The 20361-nt window shown below is 45.1% G+C and overlaps 1 protein-coding gene across 8 annotated transcripts in view; it reads left to right on the top strand.

Annotated features, from left to right (window-relative positions):
* PDE8B (phosphodiesterase 8B) overlaps positions 1-20361 on the top strand; it is a 276868-nt gene that overhangs the window by 17723 nt on the left and 238784 nt on the right. For 3 of the 8 annotated variants that reach the window (XM_041752394.1, XM_041752395.1, XM_041752393.1), the window contains exon 1: positions 7446-7997. The exons of 3 other annotated variants lie outside the window; for them this stretch is intronic. In XM_041752394.1, the coding sequence (XP_041608328.1) occupies positions 7623-7997 (375 nt within the window). In that variant the 5' untranslated portion in view covers positions 7446-7622. Of the gene's footprint in view, positions 1-7445; positions 7998-17342; positions 17494-19789; positions 19810-20361 lie in introns of those variants that run through there. 2 more of the 8 variants (XM_041752401.1, XM_041752403.1) reach the window with 2 other exon arrangements.

Here is a 20361-nt window from a genome sequence, read left to right as displayed (position 1 = left end):
TGCTTCAGAAAATAACATATCACCGATGAGGAGTTTTCTTAGTCATTGCTTTTGTTTTTCAATATCTTACTTTATGTATAGCAATGGTTTTCAAAGTGTGACCTGGGATCAGTAGCATCAACATCATGTAGGAACTAGTTAGAAATGTAAATTCTCAGGCCCTGCCATTTGTATTTTGGATACTTCTGATATATGCTGACGTTTAACAGCTGCTGGTATGGAGAACCCCGGAAAGTCTCCTATATCTGACTTAATTTATTATAAGCCACATCATATGAGGTATGAAGATGTAATCAGTCATGTCCCCAGCTACTGTTGCCTTGGAGATGTTTAATGGTGTAACACGGGAAGTGCCATGCTGCTAAGCAAATGTCAAACTCCGAGAAGGAAGAGACTTTCTGCCAAAAGCCTCATAGAACACCTCCTTTCACAGCCCTAGCAGCCAAAGGGAGAGGATTAAGACATCAGAACCTCAGAAGGTGCTAATGCAGGCCCCTTGGGTGAGCTGCAGCCTTGAGGCACCTATAACTAGTTAAGAAGTAAAATCCCAGGGCTGGAAAGCTGTTCTTGAAACAGAAGTATCAAAAAACTGAATTTAGCAATCTGGCCATGAAGCAAGATACTCTTATCCCTGTGTAGACCAAACCCTAGGGAAGCCCAAGGAAGTCTTGACGAGACTGTTTTCTTAACCACACTGGGAAAGGGGGGGGGGGCGTGTACTTGTTAGTGTGGAGGACCTAGAGGTGGACAGATCTGTTATTTTCATAAAAGTCAGGGATTCATTCAACAGGTAATGAACCCGTGCTGTCTCTGGATCTGAGTGCTAGAGATCCAGCAGTGAATGCAGAAGAGGATCCAGGCCTTCTATCCCTCACCTCCTAGCCGTGTTCTGGTGATGCTGAAATGCCAGTGGTGGTGTTGCATGGATACTTTCTGGTTTCTAGACCCAAGGTTCTGGGCCTCAGAGAGTGTGAATCCTGGTAAAGAATCCTTTTTATAAACAAGCCTTATTTTTCCTGGGAGTGCTCCCCATTCTCATATGTATGTTGATAGCCAAGATGGAAATTTTGGAATTGGTTTTGATCTCACTGGCTCTCTGGCCCCTCATTGAGTTGGCGCCTCATCCCAGGGATTCGTTGTCAGTAAAGTCTCTGGAGTTTGCCTTCTTTTCTATTCTTACGAATTCCATCAGCTCAATGTCTTGGTATTAGTCTGCTCAGGCTACCATAACAAAATGCCATAGACTGGGTGGTTTAAACAACAGAAATATATTTTTCCCAGTTCTGAAGCAGATGGTGCCTTTTCACTGTGTCCTCGCACGGCCTTTTGGAGGGAGGGAGGGAGCGTGTGGGAGCGCGTGAGCAAGAGTGAGCTCTGGTGTCCCTTCCTCTAACTGTAAGGACACCAATTCTACTGGATTAGGGTCTCAGCCTTCTGACCCCATTTAACCTTAATTACCTTCTTAGAGGCCCCATCTCCAAATATAGTCAACATTGCAGGTCAGGGCCCCCACATACAAGTTTGGTGGTGGCGGTGATGGTGACATGACTCAGTTCATACCAGTCTTTATTTTGTCATCCCTGGCTCATAATAGCTCCTTACTAATCCCCATTCTTCACTCCCTTCACCAGTTCTTCTTGAATATGCAACCAGGCTCAGTCAAGTTTTTGCTTTTAAGGTAGTCTTCCTGAAAAACTCCAGTGATTCCCAATAACTAGCATTTTGCCAAACTTCTTAATCTGGTGTTTGATTCCCTGGTCAGAGCCTACCCTGGTCAGAACCAAAATAATTCTCTTCTCTTCCCCTTCACCACACACCTTTCGAATTATCTACTTTTTGTTCTATAAGCATTTGGTGCGTGCTCCCTCCCACCTCTAGGTCTTTGCCCACATTATTCTCTCTAGAACGTCGTCTTTTCCACTTATTCAAATACTGCCCTTTCTTCCAAGTGCCATACTCCATCTCCTCACCATCACTTCCACCCACAGCGATCTTTCTCTCTGGGCTTGGATTATTTTTTCAAAGCAAGTGTGAACACACTCCTCTGTGTGTATGTCTGCATTCCTGATAGAACTGAGAGCGAGTACTGAGGCTGTTACTTCCATGTGACCCTCACAGTGCCTGGGGCCTCGCAGTGGTGGTATCCAATGTTCTCACTGCAGCTGAGTGGATGGATGGATGAAAAAGAATGACGCTCCTTTGATGTGGTTTTCTGAGAATCAACTTACATGTTATCTCGTCCGAGAAAAGGTCCACAACCCTACCCCCGTCTCTCTCTCTCATAGCAACGCATTTTAGATCTCCGTGGAACTTTCACCACCGTTTGTCTTTCCGACCCTCCATAATCTTCTAAACTCCATAGATGTAAGAGACTATTTCTGTCTTGCTCCCCAAGTTAGTGTCTGATACATGGTAGGCACTCAGTAAATATTTGCTGAGTGAATGGATGAATGGATGGATGGATGACTTTGGCCTCACATCATGGAATGAAATTTTTTTGAGCCTATGGTATGCCTAGCAAAGCGCATGCAGGCAGAGGAGGACCTGCTTAGAAATAGCCATTTTTTCTTACTATGAGGCATTCAGGAAATTGCACACTAATGTAAAAACAAATGTGCTTTGCTTTATATATTGTATATCTTAAGTTAGACTGACAGAAAACTGAAAACTCCTGTTTCTCATCTGCGTCACTTCATATTCACTTATGACCTTCGACACACGGATACACATCTTCCATAGTTGTAATCAATCTATATATACTATGTTTTTAACTTAACATTATTTCATCTGTGCACATTGATGTAGTGGTGTTCTGACATGTTAGTACAGTTTGTTGAGCCAGTCCCCAAGTATTTGATGTTTGGATTATCTCCAGTTTCATTATTGCAGAGAGTGTTACAAACATCTTTGTATAAATTTTTTTTTTTTCTGTTTGCTTCTTCTGATGTATATTACCAAAAGGAGGAGGATGATCAGATCAAACTGACTTTAAAAACAAAGAGCATAGAACATCAAACTCTACTCACTAAAAGAAAAAAAAAATCAATTTTGGGTCATAACAGTTAAGAGAAAGCAAAAGAGGAAGAAGGAAAAAAATGCATTTATTCAACAAATATTTGAGCACCTACTGTGTGCTAGGCACTGTTCTAGGAATTTGGGATCCTTTAGTGAATAAGAAACCAAAAAAAAAAAAAAAAACCTCATCCCCTAGTAGGGCCTTTGTTCTAGTGGGAGAAGATAGGCAATCAGCATAATAATAGATGAGCTAATTATATAATAAGCTGGAAGGTGATAAGTGCCATGAAGAAGGAAAAATAGAGCAGGTTGAGGGGAATCAGGAGTGATGGAGAGACAATGGAGGGATGTGGGTTGTGATTTTAAACAGGAGTTATTGCGTAGGCGACATTTGAGCAGAGACTTAAAGGAGGTGAGGGAGTTAGCCATATGATATTTGATGGAACAGAATAACAATCAGAGGAAGAGCTCCTGGCTAAATATGTTGCTGGAAAAGCTGCAAGGAGGCCAGTGTGGTACAGGTACAGCGAAAGTGAGGGCAAGAGTGAAGAGGGCTGAGAAAGGCCAGGCAGGGGCCACATCAGGTAGGGTTTTGTAGGCTCTTATAAAGACTGTGACTTTTACTCTAGATCCCAAAGGAGTCTGTGGAAAGGGTACACTGGACCCGCTTTCTTTGCTGGCAGATGCTAGACCTGTCCTTGGCCCATGGTTCCAAGTCTCTTGAGATGGGACCAGGGAATTGTTGTTATTTCTGACAAATTCTTTAGGGTGATTCTGATTTGTAGGTTTGACACCACTCTTTCAGTTCAAAGATTCCATTATTCTAAATTAAAAACAATTTAATAAAAGGAAGTAAAAATTTCATAGCATCCCCAAACGTTGGTGATTTAGAGAGTTTGGAAGTTATCTAGAAAATTGGGGCCCTGGGGTTAAGTGACTTGCCCGAGATTATACAGTTATAAGAGGCAGCAGTGGGTTTCAGATTTGCTCTCCTCACTCTGAGTTCAATGAACCTTCCACTTTACCAGGCTACGTAATACACTCTCTCATTTCACTTATCAGGTGGTTAGATTTCCAATAAGCTCCACCATTAAGAATGTAGTTTGAATCCAGAAGCTCTGTAAGGTTGATTGGTTGATGAAATGTTTGGTTATCTAAAGATCAACCAGAAAGCTGCTATTGTTTTAACCTTTTTGGTTAAGAATCGTTCAAAATGTATTAATCATATTTTCTGCTTCTTTAGAGGAGTTCTGAAGGGTCGTGCCATTTTAGAGTGGGAAAAGACCTTAATTGTTCATTATCTTGCAGTGCCTCTGGGTCATAATTCTAAAATAGGGCCTGATTTGACATTAGTATAAAACTTGCAGGCCATTCAGCTGACCCTGGACATATCTGAGGTTTACTTTTTGAAGAAATTTCTGATTTCATTTGCTTTCTTTTGATTCATTTCTTGGACATTGACTGTAATGGAATTTTTTTTTCACTTAATTTAATTTTTTTATAATGTTGGTTTCTCTGGTCCTATTATGTAACTTGAACCTAAATTTTTTATCTGCAGTGTCTGAGCTTGTGGACTTTGCTGTAGTCCTGGAATGCACTGAAATTGTGGCATGGGAATCAGTCCAGAAATCACGTCTACAAATAAGAACTCAGGCCTCAGAGATAAGCAAGGGGAAGATTTCAGGTCAACCATTTCTTCTCCACTTGCACACAACCACATGTTTCAGTGACCAGAACTGTGCCAACAACAGGGCAGGTCACACAGTCCCACTGAGAACACTAGGTGGAGATTCTAGGGACACATTATTTTTTCCCCTTTTACTAAGCCAGAATTGGCAGTAGGAGCTATGTCTGAGGAAGATGTTGGAACTCTTGCTGTTCTGGGACTGGGAAGGAAAATGTATACCTAGTGCAGTCCATTCTTCTGCTCAGAAGAGTTGCATTCAGGGAAAGGTACTGGTCCCAGTACGCAGCGTTTCAGTTAATATGCTACAGCAGCTCTGTACTGTTTGATAGCTACCTTGACGTTATCTATTCTCTTAGGGCTTAGTCGACTTTCTTCTTTCTTCTTTCTTCTTTCTTCTTTCTTCTTTCTTCTTTCTTCTTCTTCTTCTTCTTCTTCTTCTTCTTCTTCTTCTTCTCCTTCTCCTTCTCCTTCTCCTTCTCCTTCTCCTTCTTCTCCTCCTCCTCCTCCTCCTCCTCCTCCTCCTCCTCCTCCTCCTCCTCCTCCTCCTCCTCCTCCTCCTCCTTTTTTTAAATGTAGAAAGTTCAATCTAAGTTGGTTTCTGGGTGACTTGTCCCTTTGTGATTCAGCCTCCAATATTCTCTACCAGAGAATTGGTAGATTGCTTGTAATTTCTGTTTTATCTTCTTGTCTTCAAAAGCCTCAGCCAGTGACTGGCCCTTTTCTCTTCTCTGGGTGGTTTCATCATAGTAACCACATTCCTAAAGGAAACTGAAGTAGACACTGTGGCAAAAGAATGAACATGGCTCTAAGTTTCAAAAAGAGCTGTCATTGGTAGCTTCTTGAAGGATGACTGAAATGGGTATATATTTAAGAGAATTATAGATAAGGAATGATTAACTCATGGGATGATTAATCGGGGATTGGTAGAGAGAGTAGCAGTTCTGCAATTTAACTCTGATGGTGTTTGCTCAGATTCTGGACAGTCCCTTGGAAGCAGAGCAGATGGCAGTCATGAGACCTGGGCCTTTTTCAAATGATTATCTCTATATTGGTCTTGACCACTTAATAGGCATGGATAAGGCCATGGATCCAGGGAGTCTGGAAGGAACTATGGAGGAAGCCAGGATTCTGGGAGAGAAATCCTTAGCACTCCAGCTGGGGGAGAGCTGGCCGCTGAAAGCCCTGAGATCAGCTCTTGGCCTCCTAAGGGGATGGGCTCAGCTGAAGACAGCCACTGTGCCCCAGGTTGCTGTGGTGGCCTACAAGTCAACTTGTGGGAACATGAAGGCCCATCCTACCACCTCACCTCAGGACAACTTTGAATTATGGGTCCCAAGTGCAGAAGTCCCCCCCTGCAGGGACAGTTGAGGGTTTCCTTAAGACCATATCCTAGCTTGGTGTGTCCCTCTGCTCAACCTCACTCCCCATCCTTCCCTTTCAGTTGTAGATTCCAAGTCTTCCTAATAAACTTTTTTGCTTGCTAAACACCCCTGCAGAATCTGCTTCTTGGGGAACCCAACCTGCACAGAAATTTTATGAGCAATTTGCCTGTCTGTTAGAAATACAGCATAGACTTTTTATGCAATAACGGGAGATGGACTTTTTCACGTCATCAAAAACAAAAAAACAAAACACAGCGAGGTGGAAAGTTGGAGTACTAACTGAGCAGCAGAGAAACAAAGATAGAATTGGGTTAGACCAGTTCTCTTTCCTCTCTGTATTTGCGTTTGTGATGCGGGGTGACATGTTGCCTCTCCGTAGAGGTTAGGAGCTGTCATTTGAAGTCTCCAGCCACTCTAAAAGTTGATGCTATGGAGAAAGGAAGCGAAGAAGCAAAGAAATGATTGCAAATTGGATACTTACTCCTTTGTCCTTAGCGTTATGGCTCTGTGTTCTTGCCCTGGCCCTTGTTTGTAAACAACGCTAGACTGAGTCCTTTTAAACCACCCCGTTTCTCCCCCGGCCACTGTGGGGGCAGGCAGGGATCCCTCCAGGAGCCAACCAACGCATGGCATCCCTGATCCACATCCATGGTATGGAGAGGCTGCCCGGCAGCCTTCCATCAGCCCCTCCAGGAATACCTTCTGAAGGTGTTCTTCATTTTCTTTGAGTGAAGCCTGCCCCACGTGTGCCTCCCCAGGGGAGGGAGGGAAGGCGGTTTGGGTGGCGGCCGGTGCTTGACAGCGGGGACTGGCCGGGGGTAGAGGCCCGGGGGAGACGGGTGACGTCCGAGCAGGGGCCGAGGGCTGCGCAGGAGGGAGCCCAGGACCTCCCGGCGGCTTCCTTCGGTTCCTGGCGCGGGTCTGGGGGCGTTTGTGCCCAAAGGCCTTCCGCGGGGCCTCCCGACCCTGGGCGCGGGCCTGGGCTTCTGGGGCTCAGCGCACGGTCGGGTCCGCACCCGGGCCCGCGCTCGCCCCCGAGCTCGCGGGGAGGCGCCCAGGCGGGCGGGCGGGCGGGCTCGGGCTGCGGGCAGGGGCGTCCGGGGTCCCGCTCGGGAGCGTGGGAAAGTGCGCTCGCCGGGGCCCGAGGCACCTCGCAGGCTCCAGGCCGCACAGCCCGCAGGGCCGGCCCGGGGCGCGCGGGCGGGGCGGGGCGGGGGCCCCTGGGGAGCCCGGGGCGCGCCCCGAAAGTGGGGGCAGAGGGGCGGGGGGCGCGGGGCGGGCCGCGGGGCGGGCGCCGGGCGCGGCGGGGCGGGCGGCGGCGCGGGCCGAGCGGGGAGGAGGGGAAGGCGGGGGCGCGGGGAGCGCGTCTGGGGGCCGCGGCGCGGAGGGTGGCGGCCGCCGGTGCGCGCGGGGCGCCGTGTGTGCGCGCTCGCCGCTCGGGGAGAGGATGGCCCGGGAGGGAAAGTTGGGGTGACGCGCGCAGCCCCCGGAGGCGCCCCCGAGCGGGCGGCTGCGGGCGCGGGGAGCCCGGCCGCGGGATGGGCTGCGCCCCCAGCATCCACGTCTCGCAGAGCGGCGTGATCTACTGCCGGGACGCGGACGAGGCCGGCTCGCCCCTCCGCACCTCCCGCGTGGCGCGCGGCCCGGCGGCCCCCCTGCACGGCCTCCTCGTGCAGACCGACGCCGCCGACGCCGCTCCCCCGGGCCGCGCGCCGGGCGCCCCCCGCACCGCCCGCGTCCGCAGGGCCCGCGCCGAGCCGGGAGGAGGCGGCGGCGGCGGCGGCGGCGGCGGCGGAGGAGGCGGAGGAGGCGCGGCCCCCGCGGCCCCCGCCGCGACCACCTGCCGGGGCCGGCGGCGCCACTGCTGCAGCAGCGCCGAGGCCGAGACGCAGACCAGCTGCGCCAGCGTCCAGGTGAGCGGGGCGGCGCGGCGGGGCCACGGGAGGCGGCGGCGAGGGCCGCGGAGCCGAGCCCCGGAGGCCCCTGGAGGCCCGGGAGCCGTCCGGGGGGCGGGGGGACCGGGCGCGGCCGACGGCTGCAGCCCGAGCGGCGGGCGGGCCCCGGGCGGGTGCGCGCCCCGCGGGGAGCTGGGGGCGGGGGGTGCAGGCGGGCTCTGCCGTCCGTCCCGGCCACGACCCGACCCGGGGCCTGCTGCGAGCTGGGGTGGGGGGGAGGGGGGATCAGTGGGCTCGGGGAGGGGACCCGCCGCTGTCGGAAGACGGAGATTCACAACGTGCCCCCATCCCCCAGGACACTGGAATTCTGAGGAAGTGGGGGGAAAAGTGTTTAAGTGATGAAAGCAGTCACTAGCAAGTTCTTAACGATGGAAGAAAAACGCGTGTTTCCGTAGTGCCCTCCTGCACCCAGAACACTGTCACATTCAAGAGAATCTTCACGGGGTGAATCCGGCTGCTGGTCCCCTTGATGTTATAGTAGACAGAGGGACAATGGCACATCCCGTTGTGCAGAGGGAGAAATACATCTTCATGGCTCTTTTTTTAAAAAAAGATTTTATTTATTTATTCCTGAGACACACACACACACACACACACACACACACAGAGAGAGAGAAGAGAGAGGCAGAGACCCAGGCCAAGGGAGAAGCAGGCTCGCCGCGGGGGTCACCGTGCGGGACTGGATCCCCTGACCCAGGATCACACCCTGAGGCCAAGGCAGGCGCCCAATGGCTGAGTCACCCAGGCGTCCCCATCTTCACGACTCTTAATGTTATTTAGAATCATCGATTTTACATGGTCCACAGATTACCAGGAACCACTAGTGCTGGTATTTGGCAACAAAGATTATGTATTTAGTGTTTGAGACTTGTTCAACAGTTGGCCACTGTGAATAGGCCCCTAGCCTTCCCTGGATATAGTCAGCCTTCAGTGGAGAGGTGAAGAGAAGGATGGTATGTGTTGGCTTCAGTCTGGAAGACCCAAGAGCTTCTTCTAGTGAACTAATTATAATGGTATCTGATCTTGTAACATGAAGCTTAACAGAGTTTATTTATAGTTGTAGTGTTTCTCTGGTAATAGTCATCTAATATGATAATATAATTATCATGATAAAAAAATAACATTTACTGAGCATCTACTATGTACCGGATATAAGCTTTCTTTTCCAGCCTTTGAATCTTAACCATGTGACGATAGACTATCCAAAGACTGGACACCTGGATTCATGATAGTACAACTTACCAGCTGAACATTTGTTATAGGGGCATGTGCCAAACACTGTATTTTTCTTTTGTCAAGCTTCCCCCCCTCCCACTGGTTCACAGAAAGAAAAAGAAAGGAAAGAGAAAAAGAAAGAAAGAAAGGAGAGAAGGAGAAAGGCATTAGGAAAAATTTCAGGGGATTAAAATGATATATTTGGTGAAATAATTAAATAGGGATATTATTTTTAAAAATAGCATTTTGCCTTTTTGTTGAAAAGGCAGTTTAAAGATATTGAAGTAGCTCAGAATGCTGAGAACTTGTGAACTCTGATAATTTTTTTTTTGGTTGTGCAAGAAAAATTGTATATTTCTGCCTTTTAGAGTAGCAAGGATCCTAATTTAATACCTGGCAACTCTAGATATTCCATGTTTGTCTATTGAAAGAAAGAATAATGAATGAATTCATTCTCTGTGTTTTAATACATCCCTCAAGAGGCTGCTTAGCAAATGGAGGAAAAACTGGAGGGAAAATGAGTCCCAATTATTAGCAGCTAGTATAAACTTGTAGAAATATCATTGCTTCTTGGCTGAAGTGTCAAAGGCTTGACCTGAATAGGAATTTAACTCACACTGCTTTATCAACAGGACTTCCAAATAAGAGCTTAAATCGTTCTAACCTTTTACTAAGAATGTTGGGAATGAAATTGCTGGGTCAGTGATTCAACATTAATTTGCACATGTAGGTCTCAGAAACTATATATTTGAAATTATATTTGAGACCAGAATTATTATCTATATAAATCATGCAGAATTATCATCACAGAATTGCTTTAAAATAGTATCCTTTGAGGGCTTGTGACTATTTTTCAGTCTTCATATGTTCCAAACTCTTTTGTGGACGAGGTAATTTTATAAAAACTTTGCTTGCATTTCTTTTGAGAATAAGAATTCTTCTGCTTTAGCAGTTTGAGATAGTTGCTAGTCATGCTCGCATCCCCCCATCCCCTTTTCCAAAATGCTCAGGTGAAAAAATAAAGTCCTTGCCATTTGGTCCTGTTTACAGTGGTGTTGGGTCATGATAGTTTGTTTTTTAATTTCCTCTTTGTACATCAATTATAAACCATATTCCCATTATCTACTTGGTCTCTGGTATTCCCCAGAGTGCAAAAATGTGTGCTTGATCCCTGTCTGTCCTTTTTCTAGCAATCATTCATCTCATTAAGCTTTTAGAATGATGAAGCATTATGATGTCAAACATGATGTCAATAGGAACCTTCCTGAATACCTAATTTATATAAGAAATTACAAACATTAATAATTCATATGCAGTACAACGATATCATATGGGTTTCCATTTCTGGTAAGAAGTTAGATTTGTCTCCCAATTGCTGTAAAAATGCAACTTCCTTGTAATTTGTCTCCTTGTTTTCCTTTTTAAAAATATGCTCCAACAGGAGACTCCTGCAGAATACTCACTCTTCGTACTGAGCCAGTTTTATTATGATTCTTGTTCAGACATCCTCAAGGGGGATGGTCTCTCTGGGAAGATGGGGGGGTTTCTTACAAGTCTTCTTTTCTCATACCAGCTGCTGCAGCAGGGAGGCAGCCCGACCAGGCAGCCAGTTGTAGAGAAGAGTGTTGACAGTACAGCCAACGTGCAGCCATCTCTGGGTGGGTTAACCGTTTTCTGGACCAGGCACAGGACGTTGTTAGTTCTCAAATGACTCTGGGTGGATGGGCACATCGCCAGCTCCCTCCTTTCCTCCGTTCATTGTGCCCGTTTATTCACTCAGCCAGTGTTTGTGCCAGACTGTGGTCGATGCTAGGGAGTCAGTGAATATCCACGAAGTTTGGTAAGCAAAGCCTAATGAGGATGGTGAATCTTCCATAAGAAGGTGTACCCGAGTCAGCGATGAATGACTTCTATGGTTATCTGGACCATGGCTTCCTGAATCAGTGAGGATAATACCCACTGGACTGTATATAAAAGGAAGATAAATATTTTTCTGGCTTTGTGGTCAATATGATGATTAATAATAATAATTAATAATTTTTATAGTAATTTCCTTGGGGGAGGGGTAGAACTATTGGGGGAAAAAGCCATTCGTGTTTGTTCTCTGAGTCAGTATTCTCTAGTGTACATCAGAATCACCTGAAAGTCTTCTTAAAATGTGGATTGCTTGGCCCCACTCCCAGAATTTCTGGTTTAGTAGGTCTTGAGTGGGGCCTGAGGATTTGGATTTTTAACTAGCTTCTAGGATATGCTGGTGTGGCTCTTAAAAGAATTGAATTGACTGTTGGCCAAATGAATTAGGTTGGGGCTACCTCTAGCAGAGTGGATAGTATCACATGCAGTTGGGCGGACTAGTCATAGCCCTGCCTTCATCATAGTTTACTTCTGTGTGGGCAGCCTGCCATCTCCATTCATGAAGTCAAACTCTGAGCCTCCATGGCTGGCCAGAAAATCTCAAAGTGAGGAGAGTATGGGCCAGGTAGCCAGTCCACCTGGATCTTTGAGGTTTGACTTCCCTTCAGGATCCACTGGGTTTGCAAGTCCTGGTTCCTTGCTTTTGCCATCGCAGCCGCTCATATGTCTCTGCCCTGCTGGGGCTGTGTCCTGCATGGTGGGAAATTGCGAGGCAAGGAGGAGCTTAAAACCGGTTGATGTGACACGATATGGGCTCATATTCAGTTCTTAGCTTTTGGAGTCTTGCTGATCCTTTTCACCATATTTTTCATCTTATAATGGGGCATAAAGTTTAGTAAGCCCGAGTGAGTCTTGCGAGTTGCTCTTGTAAAACTCAAATTTATTTTCTGCCATAGCTCATTTCATCACATTCCCTCTCCCTTCTTCCAACATATTAAGTATAGTCAGTGAGCAAATCTTTCTAATTTCTGCTGCTTTCCTCCGTAGTTAAACTAATTTTTAAGAAATATCAGGTAATTTTTTCCCTTCTGATTTTGTTAATTAAGTCCTCAAGCCAGAAAGTATAACGTAGTGTAGATGCTGACTTTCAGAGGTGATACTTCTCTACAGAAACCCCACTGTGACCACCAGGCAGGACTTGGGCTAGAGCAGGATGGGACATGTTGGTGAGAACAACACAAATCCTATGGTAAGTACCAGGTTGGTGAGGGGTTAAGGCCAAGAATCAGAATAGGAAGGAGGCGGTGAGTCCTATGGAACCAGGCAGGAAGACAGAGTCCAGAGTCTGGAGGAGCAGGTGACAGTTCAGGGCCAGGTGGGCACTGGAAGTTGGGGGCTCAGCAAAGGTGACCACTGCCAAGTTAGGTTGAGACTTCTGACTGGGGGACAGACGGTGTTTGCCTTCTTTTCTGTTTGAGCTTCTCTGCTGAGTGTAAAGAGCTCAGTGCCCACAGGAGATGCCAGCGAGTCAGAGGGCTGTCAGAGGGCTGTAATTAAACCCTGCACCTAAGTGAGGCAAGACTAACTCCTTATCCTTGCCACCTGGTCAGATGGTATCTGGGCAGGAAATAGATCACATATGTACAAGGACTTAGCTGAACTTAATCTAACGAAGAGATTGTTTTAGACGTGTTGGCCAGATGAAAGGAAAGCAAGAAATGATATGGAAGCTCCCTGAGACTAGAAGAGGGTACTGTGACCACCTCAAAGAGATAACAGTAGGGAATGGTTATGGGAGCTGGAGAACCCAAACCTACTGGTCGGGGAAGCCCCCAGAATCTGTGGTCTTCAGGAGAACTGCAGCGACGGGGGGCCTGGGCCTAGCATAGAGAGCTAAAGGAGTAAGTACCTCCATGCTATTGTTTTCTTCTCCATTGATCTACAGCCAGTACCATTTTTGCCCAAACATATCTGGAAAACAGAGGGCAAAGGAGCCCACTGATTGAGGTTTTCCAGAGCAGGACAGTGTCCTGACCATACCCCAGAAGGCTCTCTGTAATAAGTATTAAAAGATGTTGAATATCGTTGGAGGTACCCTGGGGAGCTCAAATTGAGATGGGGAATTTTGATGATTTTCTGAAATAATGGAATTTTTAAATGGCCACTTAATGTATTGTTTATGTTTCCCATTTAATGACGAATAACATTAAAATATGTCCAGTTACCTTGTTTGGAGACCTTTAGGTTCTGCTGAAAACAAATCCTCCTCCTCAGTTCGCTCTCCACCCTGACTTTGCTCAGGTACTTTCTTAGTCAGGTTGGGCTGCTATAACAAAATACCATCAACAGGGTGCCTTAAACAATGGACATTTGTTTCACACTGTTCTGGAGGCTGAAGTCCAGATGCAGGTGCTGGCAGATTCCGTGCCTTGTGAGAGCCTTCTTCCTGGATTGTAGATGGCCACCTTCTTGTTTCCTCCTCACAAGGCAGAGAGCAGGCAAGCTCTGGCATTTCTTCCTCTATGGGACACTAATCCCATCATGAGAACCCCACCCCCATGACCTCATTTAAATCTGATTACCTCCCAAAAGTCCCACCTTCACATAACCATCAGGATTAGGGCTGCAATGGGATTTTGGAGGACACAAACGTTTGGTCAGATGTGTTTCTACTCTTTCTAAGTTCAACGTTCCTTAAGTTGGAACCCAGCTTAGCCAGTTTATTATTACATTTTTGCTCGGTTTGTGCTTTCCTACTCTCTGCACCTTTTCTCCAAGCCTGGGAAAGTTGATAAGCAAGTTTTACTATGTGTTTATAAGCTGATATGTTCAATAAAGAATATATGTATTTCACACAAACTTAAAAATGTTTAAATGTGCTCAGGAGTTCATTTTTAGAAATAGGTGTTACCTTTAACAGTGGAAGTGTGGGTAGTTATTATGTTTTGAGATAGAAAATACCACTTAAAAAATATTTTGATTTGTTTTTATTTAAATTTGATTTGCCAACATATAGTATAACACCCAGTGCTCACCCATCAAGTGCCCTCTTCAGTGCCCGTCTTTTTAACAGGTTACAGTAGAGATTAGTTTAGATTTGGTTCTTGATAATTTTGTCTCCATTTTCCTTTTTCCTGCTGGTGGATAAAAGCCAGCTTTTGTGTAGGATTATGACGCCTTACTCTTTACCATTATCTTCTTTCATCTCTTCCTTTCTGACTCCTTAGGGACAGTTTACAGAAAAGTAGTTGAGAAGCTTGTGATTGCTATAATAAAAATCAAAAGATTCTTTTACTTTTGGATAATCCATCAATGAAGGAATATTTCATGGTTCCCTCTTATTTCCAAGATGATTCAAATTTTCATGTTTGGTTGGTACGTTTTGCAACAAAGTGTGTAGAATGGATGTAATAATATCAAGATTTACAACAAAGTGTGTAGAATGGATGTAATAATATCAAGATTTATCAAGTCCTTGCTATTTGCTACACTTCATAATCTACATAAAAACACTATGAGCTACAAATTGTCATTACCATTTTACAAATGAGGAAGAGGAGTCTCCAAGAGGTGGGATAAATTGCTCAAGGTGAGGGTTGAAATTTGGATAGGAGGTTGTCTGAATCCAACTCCAAATCCAACTACTAAGCTTTACTGCCTCCCACACAGGTCTCTCGAAGGCCAAGCATGACTGCTGCTGGAACTGTGGAGTTATTTAGAGCAGAGTGGTGATAAACTGGTGGTAGAGGGGAGGGCAGTGGGGAGGAGGGCTCATGGGTGAGGTTTCTCCTCCTCTACACGCATTGTCATCCCTTCTCTTAGCTTGAATTGACGTGTTGTTTTGAGATGATTGGAGAATGTAGAATGCATACAATGGAGGAGCTTTGGCAGACAGTTGTCATTGTTTTTAACTGAACACAGTCCTTGGCAATTCGTTAAGTATCGTACAAATATTAGCTCTTAATAAGCTTGCAGTTGCTATGATGTCTGGTTTTGTAATGAAAATGAGATTTTGTTTATTTAGATTTTTAACATTTTTGAGCACATATTTGTCTTTTATTGGAAAATGTATTCCACTTACAAGTAGATTGATTTGGCCAATGTAGGTGACTAACTGGATTTAAATATAGATGTGATATCTTGAAGCTTTGGAAACTGCTGCCACAGACACCGATTTGGTCACATAGGATCTTGCCAGTTGAAGGTGGAAGCTGGAGTTTGGCTTCCATGAGTGTTGCACCTGTACAAAGCTTCTGCCTCTAAAGATCAGGGCCTTGGTGTTATCTTGATGGTTCTGTGTGAAATTCTTTGACGTAAATCTATAACTAAAAGCATTAGTCTACAACTGGGCTTAAAGCCATTTTGCACAAGCTCTGTTGGTTTTTATATTGCTGCATTTCAGTGCTGTCGGATGTAGTATACTGTTGGAAAAAACGATATGTTGTAAATGTAAGGCCCCTTTTTCTCTCACAGCGGAAGGTGTAAGGATTAGCTACAGGGATGGAGTTGCTTGTGTGAGTCACAAAACTGAGAGAAGACCCTGAGTGTTGGAAATTTCTACAGGAAGACACATGAAAGATTTTTTAGCAACCTATCATACAGGGTGACATGGATAAAAAGAAAAGTGCTGTTTTCTGACGTCAGATCCACAAATAACATTAAAGCTCTAGACCTGGAAGGTGATGAGTTCAGAGTGGTTGAGGCTTTTGTCCTCTCCAGGGTTCCTGCTGAGTCAAGTAAGAACAATGGCCAGCTGGAGAGGAAAGACCTCGTTGGTGGAGGCCAGTAATGACCCAATGGCCCCACCTGCCAGTGGTCTGGGGGCCATTCAAGACTCATCTCACTTTCAGCATATGAAACTGATTGACAATCTTGGCCTCGAAGCTGGTTGTGAGGAAAGCAAAAGCGGCTCTATCAGTTTATGCTTCAGAAGCCTCAGTAGGGTTTTGATCTGAGCCATAGTTGGAACTAAAAGTTTTTCTTTTCCCCACAATTTAATACAGACTCGGGCTACAATATCTCCTTTCCAGTGTTCCCTTGAGAGGGTGATTCCCAAAACAGTCATGGCCAGATAAAGGTAGAGCAGAGCAAAGGATCAGCTGTGTCTGTGGCGGGCAAGCACTGGTTAATATGGCCTTCCGGGAGTCCTCCAACACGCGTGTGCGCTCTGAGAAGTGGTGCTGGGGCGAGGCTTAGGCTCATGGCTTTGCATGAAGCTTCCTGCCCTCTTCCTCTCAAGGCTGAGTCTGCAAAGCCAGTTCTGGGACCCTTTCAATATTGGATCTCCCCCCACCCCACAAGCCCTTCTGTCCCTGTGCTCGACTTCCCTGTCTGCTGAGTCACCAGCGTTAGCCTGGGTGAACTCTCCAAAGCCCAGCACCTCTCTCTCTGGTGATCTGGCCCCCTAGGACCCCGAGGCTACAGAGACTTGAGGACACCTGAAGAAGCCTTCATCCCTTTGGGAGGAGCCGGTAAGGGAGAGGGGGTATGGTCCATTCTCCTGACCCACCTCAGGGTATTGGCAGGCTGGCGGGTTGCAGACACATTCTCTTCTCCCCTTTGGGGAGCTTTTCAGGAAGGGGGAGAGAGATGGGGCAAAAGGCCAGGACCTCTTCTATGTGTCAAAAGTAAGAACTTTGAATAATAATAAAAAAAGGACAACCCTTGCTTTTATATGCAGATTATGTGACAAAAATACTTTGTAAGCCATCTAGTTGGTATTAGGAAAGGATTTTCACATAGAAGCAGCGTTATACATGGGATTTAGGTTTCTAGGTTAACCCAAAAAAGTATTCAGACCATTATGTAGCTGGAATATATTTACAATGTTGTGAAAGAAACGTAAAATTGAATTAGAACTAGAGTTTCTTTTGTACTCGTGTCCTTTGGGAGAAGCAGGTTTAATTAGAGGGTGATGAAGCAGTTGAGGGAGAACCTGTGATGTTCACCTCATTCACCTCGGGGAGTGGTTCTCGTGCCTGGGGGTTGGTGTTCAGAGGAGGTGAGGGAGGGAGCTGGGGGCAGCGACCAGGACCTCCGCAGAGCTATACTGTGACACTGTCCTCTTTTCATCGTGCTAATTCACTTCCAGAGGCACTAAAGGGGTATAGATTGTTTCTTTAAGGTGCTTATTTTCTGTTTTATCTACAAATATATGTGTATATATCTTTTAAGTCTTAAGAATTCCTAAAACAAACTAACAAACAAACTCAAAACCATTATACACCAGAAAACTGAATGACTACTCTTTTAGGTCAGGCTGCAATGACAAAACAAACAACAACAACAAAATGCCATAGAGTGGATGGTTATGGACAATAGAAGCTTCTCACGGTCCTGGAGGCTGTGAAGTCCAAGGTCAAGGTGCCAGCGGATTCGGTGTCTGGTGAGCAGCTGCTTCCTGGTTCATCAGCGGGCATTTTCTTACTATGTCCTCGCCCGGCAGGGTGGGGAGGGGACGCCCTGGGATCCCTTTTGTAAAGGCACTAACCCGGTTCCTGAGGGCTCCACCCTCAAGACTTGTGCACTACCTCCTAATACCATCATGCTGGGTTGGGATTTCGGCATATAAATCTGGCAGAGTGTAAACTTTAAGTCTATAGCAACTACTTAATATCAATTGATTTTTCTCATTGCTTTAGTAGTTTTTACAGTTGGTGGGTATCCAAAAAAAATTCACTCATTACGATTGATAGATTTATCTCTTACGTCTCTCTTAATCTATAGGTTCCCCATTCCTCTATCTGTATACTTGCACTTCATTTATTGAGGATGCTGGGTTGTCTGTCCTGTGGATTTTCCCCCATCTGCATTTGACTCTTTGCATTCCTAGAGTGCATCTAATGTGTTTTTGTGCCTTCTGTGTTTGCTAGAAACTTGCAATTAGATTTACAGGTTTGATCAAATTATGCTCAATTTTGGGGGGTGGAGGTGGGTCAAGAGTACTTTTTCAGTGATGCTATGTTTTCACAGCAGGAAACACACGGTTGTATATTTTTGTTGTTGTGATGCTGACCAGTAGTAATGATCATTGCTTACATTCATTTGTCATTAGGGAGTGTAAACTGGTGATCTTCTGGTTGTATCGTTTCTTCTGATTAGCTGCAGTATCTCTAAGAAGGAAAACTCACCAACTAGTTGGCTTCCCTGGGATACAGTTTATTTAGGGAAGGCAGGTTGAATCCGTCAGTCTTTCCTCGTTTCCAGTTTTCAAAATAATGAGTTTTCTTTTCTAGCATTCTCCTAAGGTGACAAGGATTTTTGTTTTGTTTTGTTTTACTTGTTTCTTTGCTTGCTTAGAATCATTTTGAATCACTATGGATCACACATTTATTTGATGTGTGTTAACTCTTTGCCATGATTATACTTTAGGTGTTCAAATTGCCAGTTTTTGACCAGAGGGAGCAAATTCAAGTTAGGAAGGCACTTTCCTCGAAGAAATAGTTTCAGCTATGTTGATTGAGTTATGTCCTTACTCTGAAAGCGTTCTTTGTAGATGAGGGCTTGCTGAGCACCTGTAGGTGAAGGTGCACCTTAGTGCCTGCGTTGCTGGTGCTAGTCTCCTACCAAGCCTCTAACACCCTGCAGCTTTTGAGAGGATCCAGTGTATAAGGCCTCACTGCAGCTCCTTTCATGTAATTTTTGTGGCTGCAAAAAAGACAACCTGGTATTATGGGAAGATATTCACTGGCCCAGGCTTAAGTTCTAGCTCTGCCCTATACAGGCTCTGTGGCCTTGGAGAAGCTGTGTAACTTCTCCTAAGATGGGAATAATGCCTTGTCAAAAAGATCCATGCAAGTATCACAGATGTACAGTCCCCGTAAACCTTCTCAGTTCCTGTCAACATGTGTACGTGTATGTGTAACTAGGTCTTTGAAGTCTGGAATGTATTTTACACTTACAGGACATCCCAGTATGGACTAGCACATTTCAAGTGCTTAATGGCTGCATAGTAGCTACTGCTTGGAGGAACAGAGAATTATAATGGAGGAAGGGAGGAAGAAAGTAAAACTTCACATAAGAGTTCTGAACTGAGCAATTACGATTTGATGTTGTAACTTGACAGGGAGTATAGCACAGAAGTTGGTTATTTGTCTCTTGGTTCTCAGCTCCATATTTTCCATATTCTCCTTTGGAATATGTGGGGCTAGAAATCTACAAAAGGCATCTTCCAGATTCTCTTGCCAACTGGTCTCCTCTTAACTTGTGCAAGTAGGAAGTACTGGTAGGAAATTGGGAGTCAAGGAATGGAAGATATATTAGCAGTGGCTCCTGTGAAGGAGCAGTGGTAGGACTTTAACAGTGATGGTGCCAGCATCTCTGATGAGGAGGAGGAAAGGCTTGTGGGTACCAGGCCAGGGTTTCTGACCTCTGGAGGTTAACCTTTCATATTGTTTCTCCAGCTCACTGCCATCTTCTTTTGGCTCTTTCATGCCTTCCAACACCTAGTAAATCTCTACAATGATTCCTCTCTGCTTAATATATACACAGTAGTTTCCGTTTTTCCCACTGGACACTTGGTGTCTGAGGACAGAGAGAACTAGGTTATAATCTCATGTGTGCCACTTACTTTGCTCTGTGTCTTAACTTTTCTCATTTTCAATTTCTTCCCTTGTTTAAGGAGGATAATAAAAGCAACCGCCTCATAGAATTGTTGATATAATTTACGTAACATCACTGCTGGCTTTGAACATCACTCTCAGTTAAGTGTTGTCTACGGTTGATAATAATATACAAACCAACATTTGAAGGCTTGTCATTTAACAGTTTTGATTATGGTAAAGTTCAAATACATACAAAAATAGAATAATATAATGGAACTGCATGTACATATTACCCAGTTTCAACAGTTATAAAATTAAGCCTTTTCTTTTATCTACACCACCCACTCTCCCCCCTACTCTGGGATTATTTTAAAACAAATCTAAAATACCATATCATTTTAGCTGCAAGTATTTCAGCATGTAACCGTAAGAGGTTAGGACTGTTTAAAAAATAACCACAGTGCTGTTAGCATACCTAAAAATTAAAATAATTCCTTAATATCATCAGATACCAAGACAATGTTCAAATTTTCCTAATTGTCTCATAAATAACTTTTTAAAAAATTGTTGTTTGAATCATCTTTGGAATAAGATCCACTCATTGGTTGATGTGTTTCCTAAGTATTGTTTAATCTGTAGGTCCTCCTTTCTCTCTTTTTAACCTTACAATTTGTGTGTTAAAAATACTGGTTATTTGTCCAGCAGACTTT

Source organism: Vulpes lagopus, chromosome 4, assembly GCF_018345385.1.
Source record: "Vulpes lagopus strain Blue_001 chromosome 4, ASM1834538v1, whole genome shotgun sequence".
Taxonomy (NCBI): domain Eukaryota; kingdom Metazoa; phylum Chordata; class Mammalia; order Carnivora; family Canidae; genus Vulpes; species Vulpes lagopus.
The sequence above is the reverse complement of the archived record's forward strand: the minus strand, read 5'-3'. Positions and strand labels throughout refer to the sequence as shown.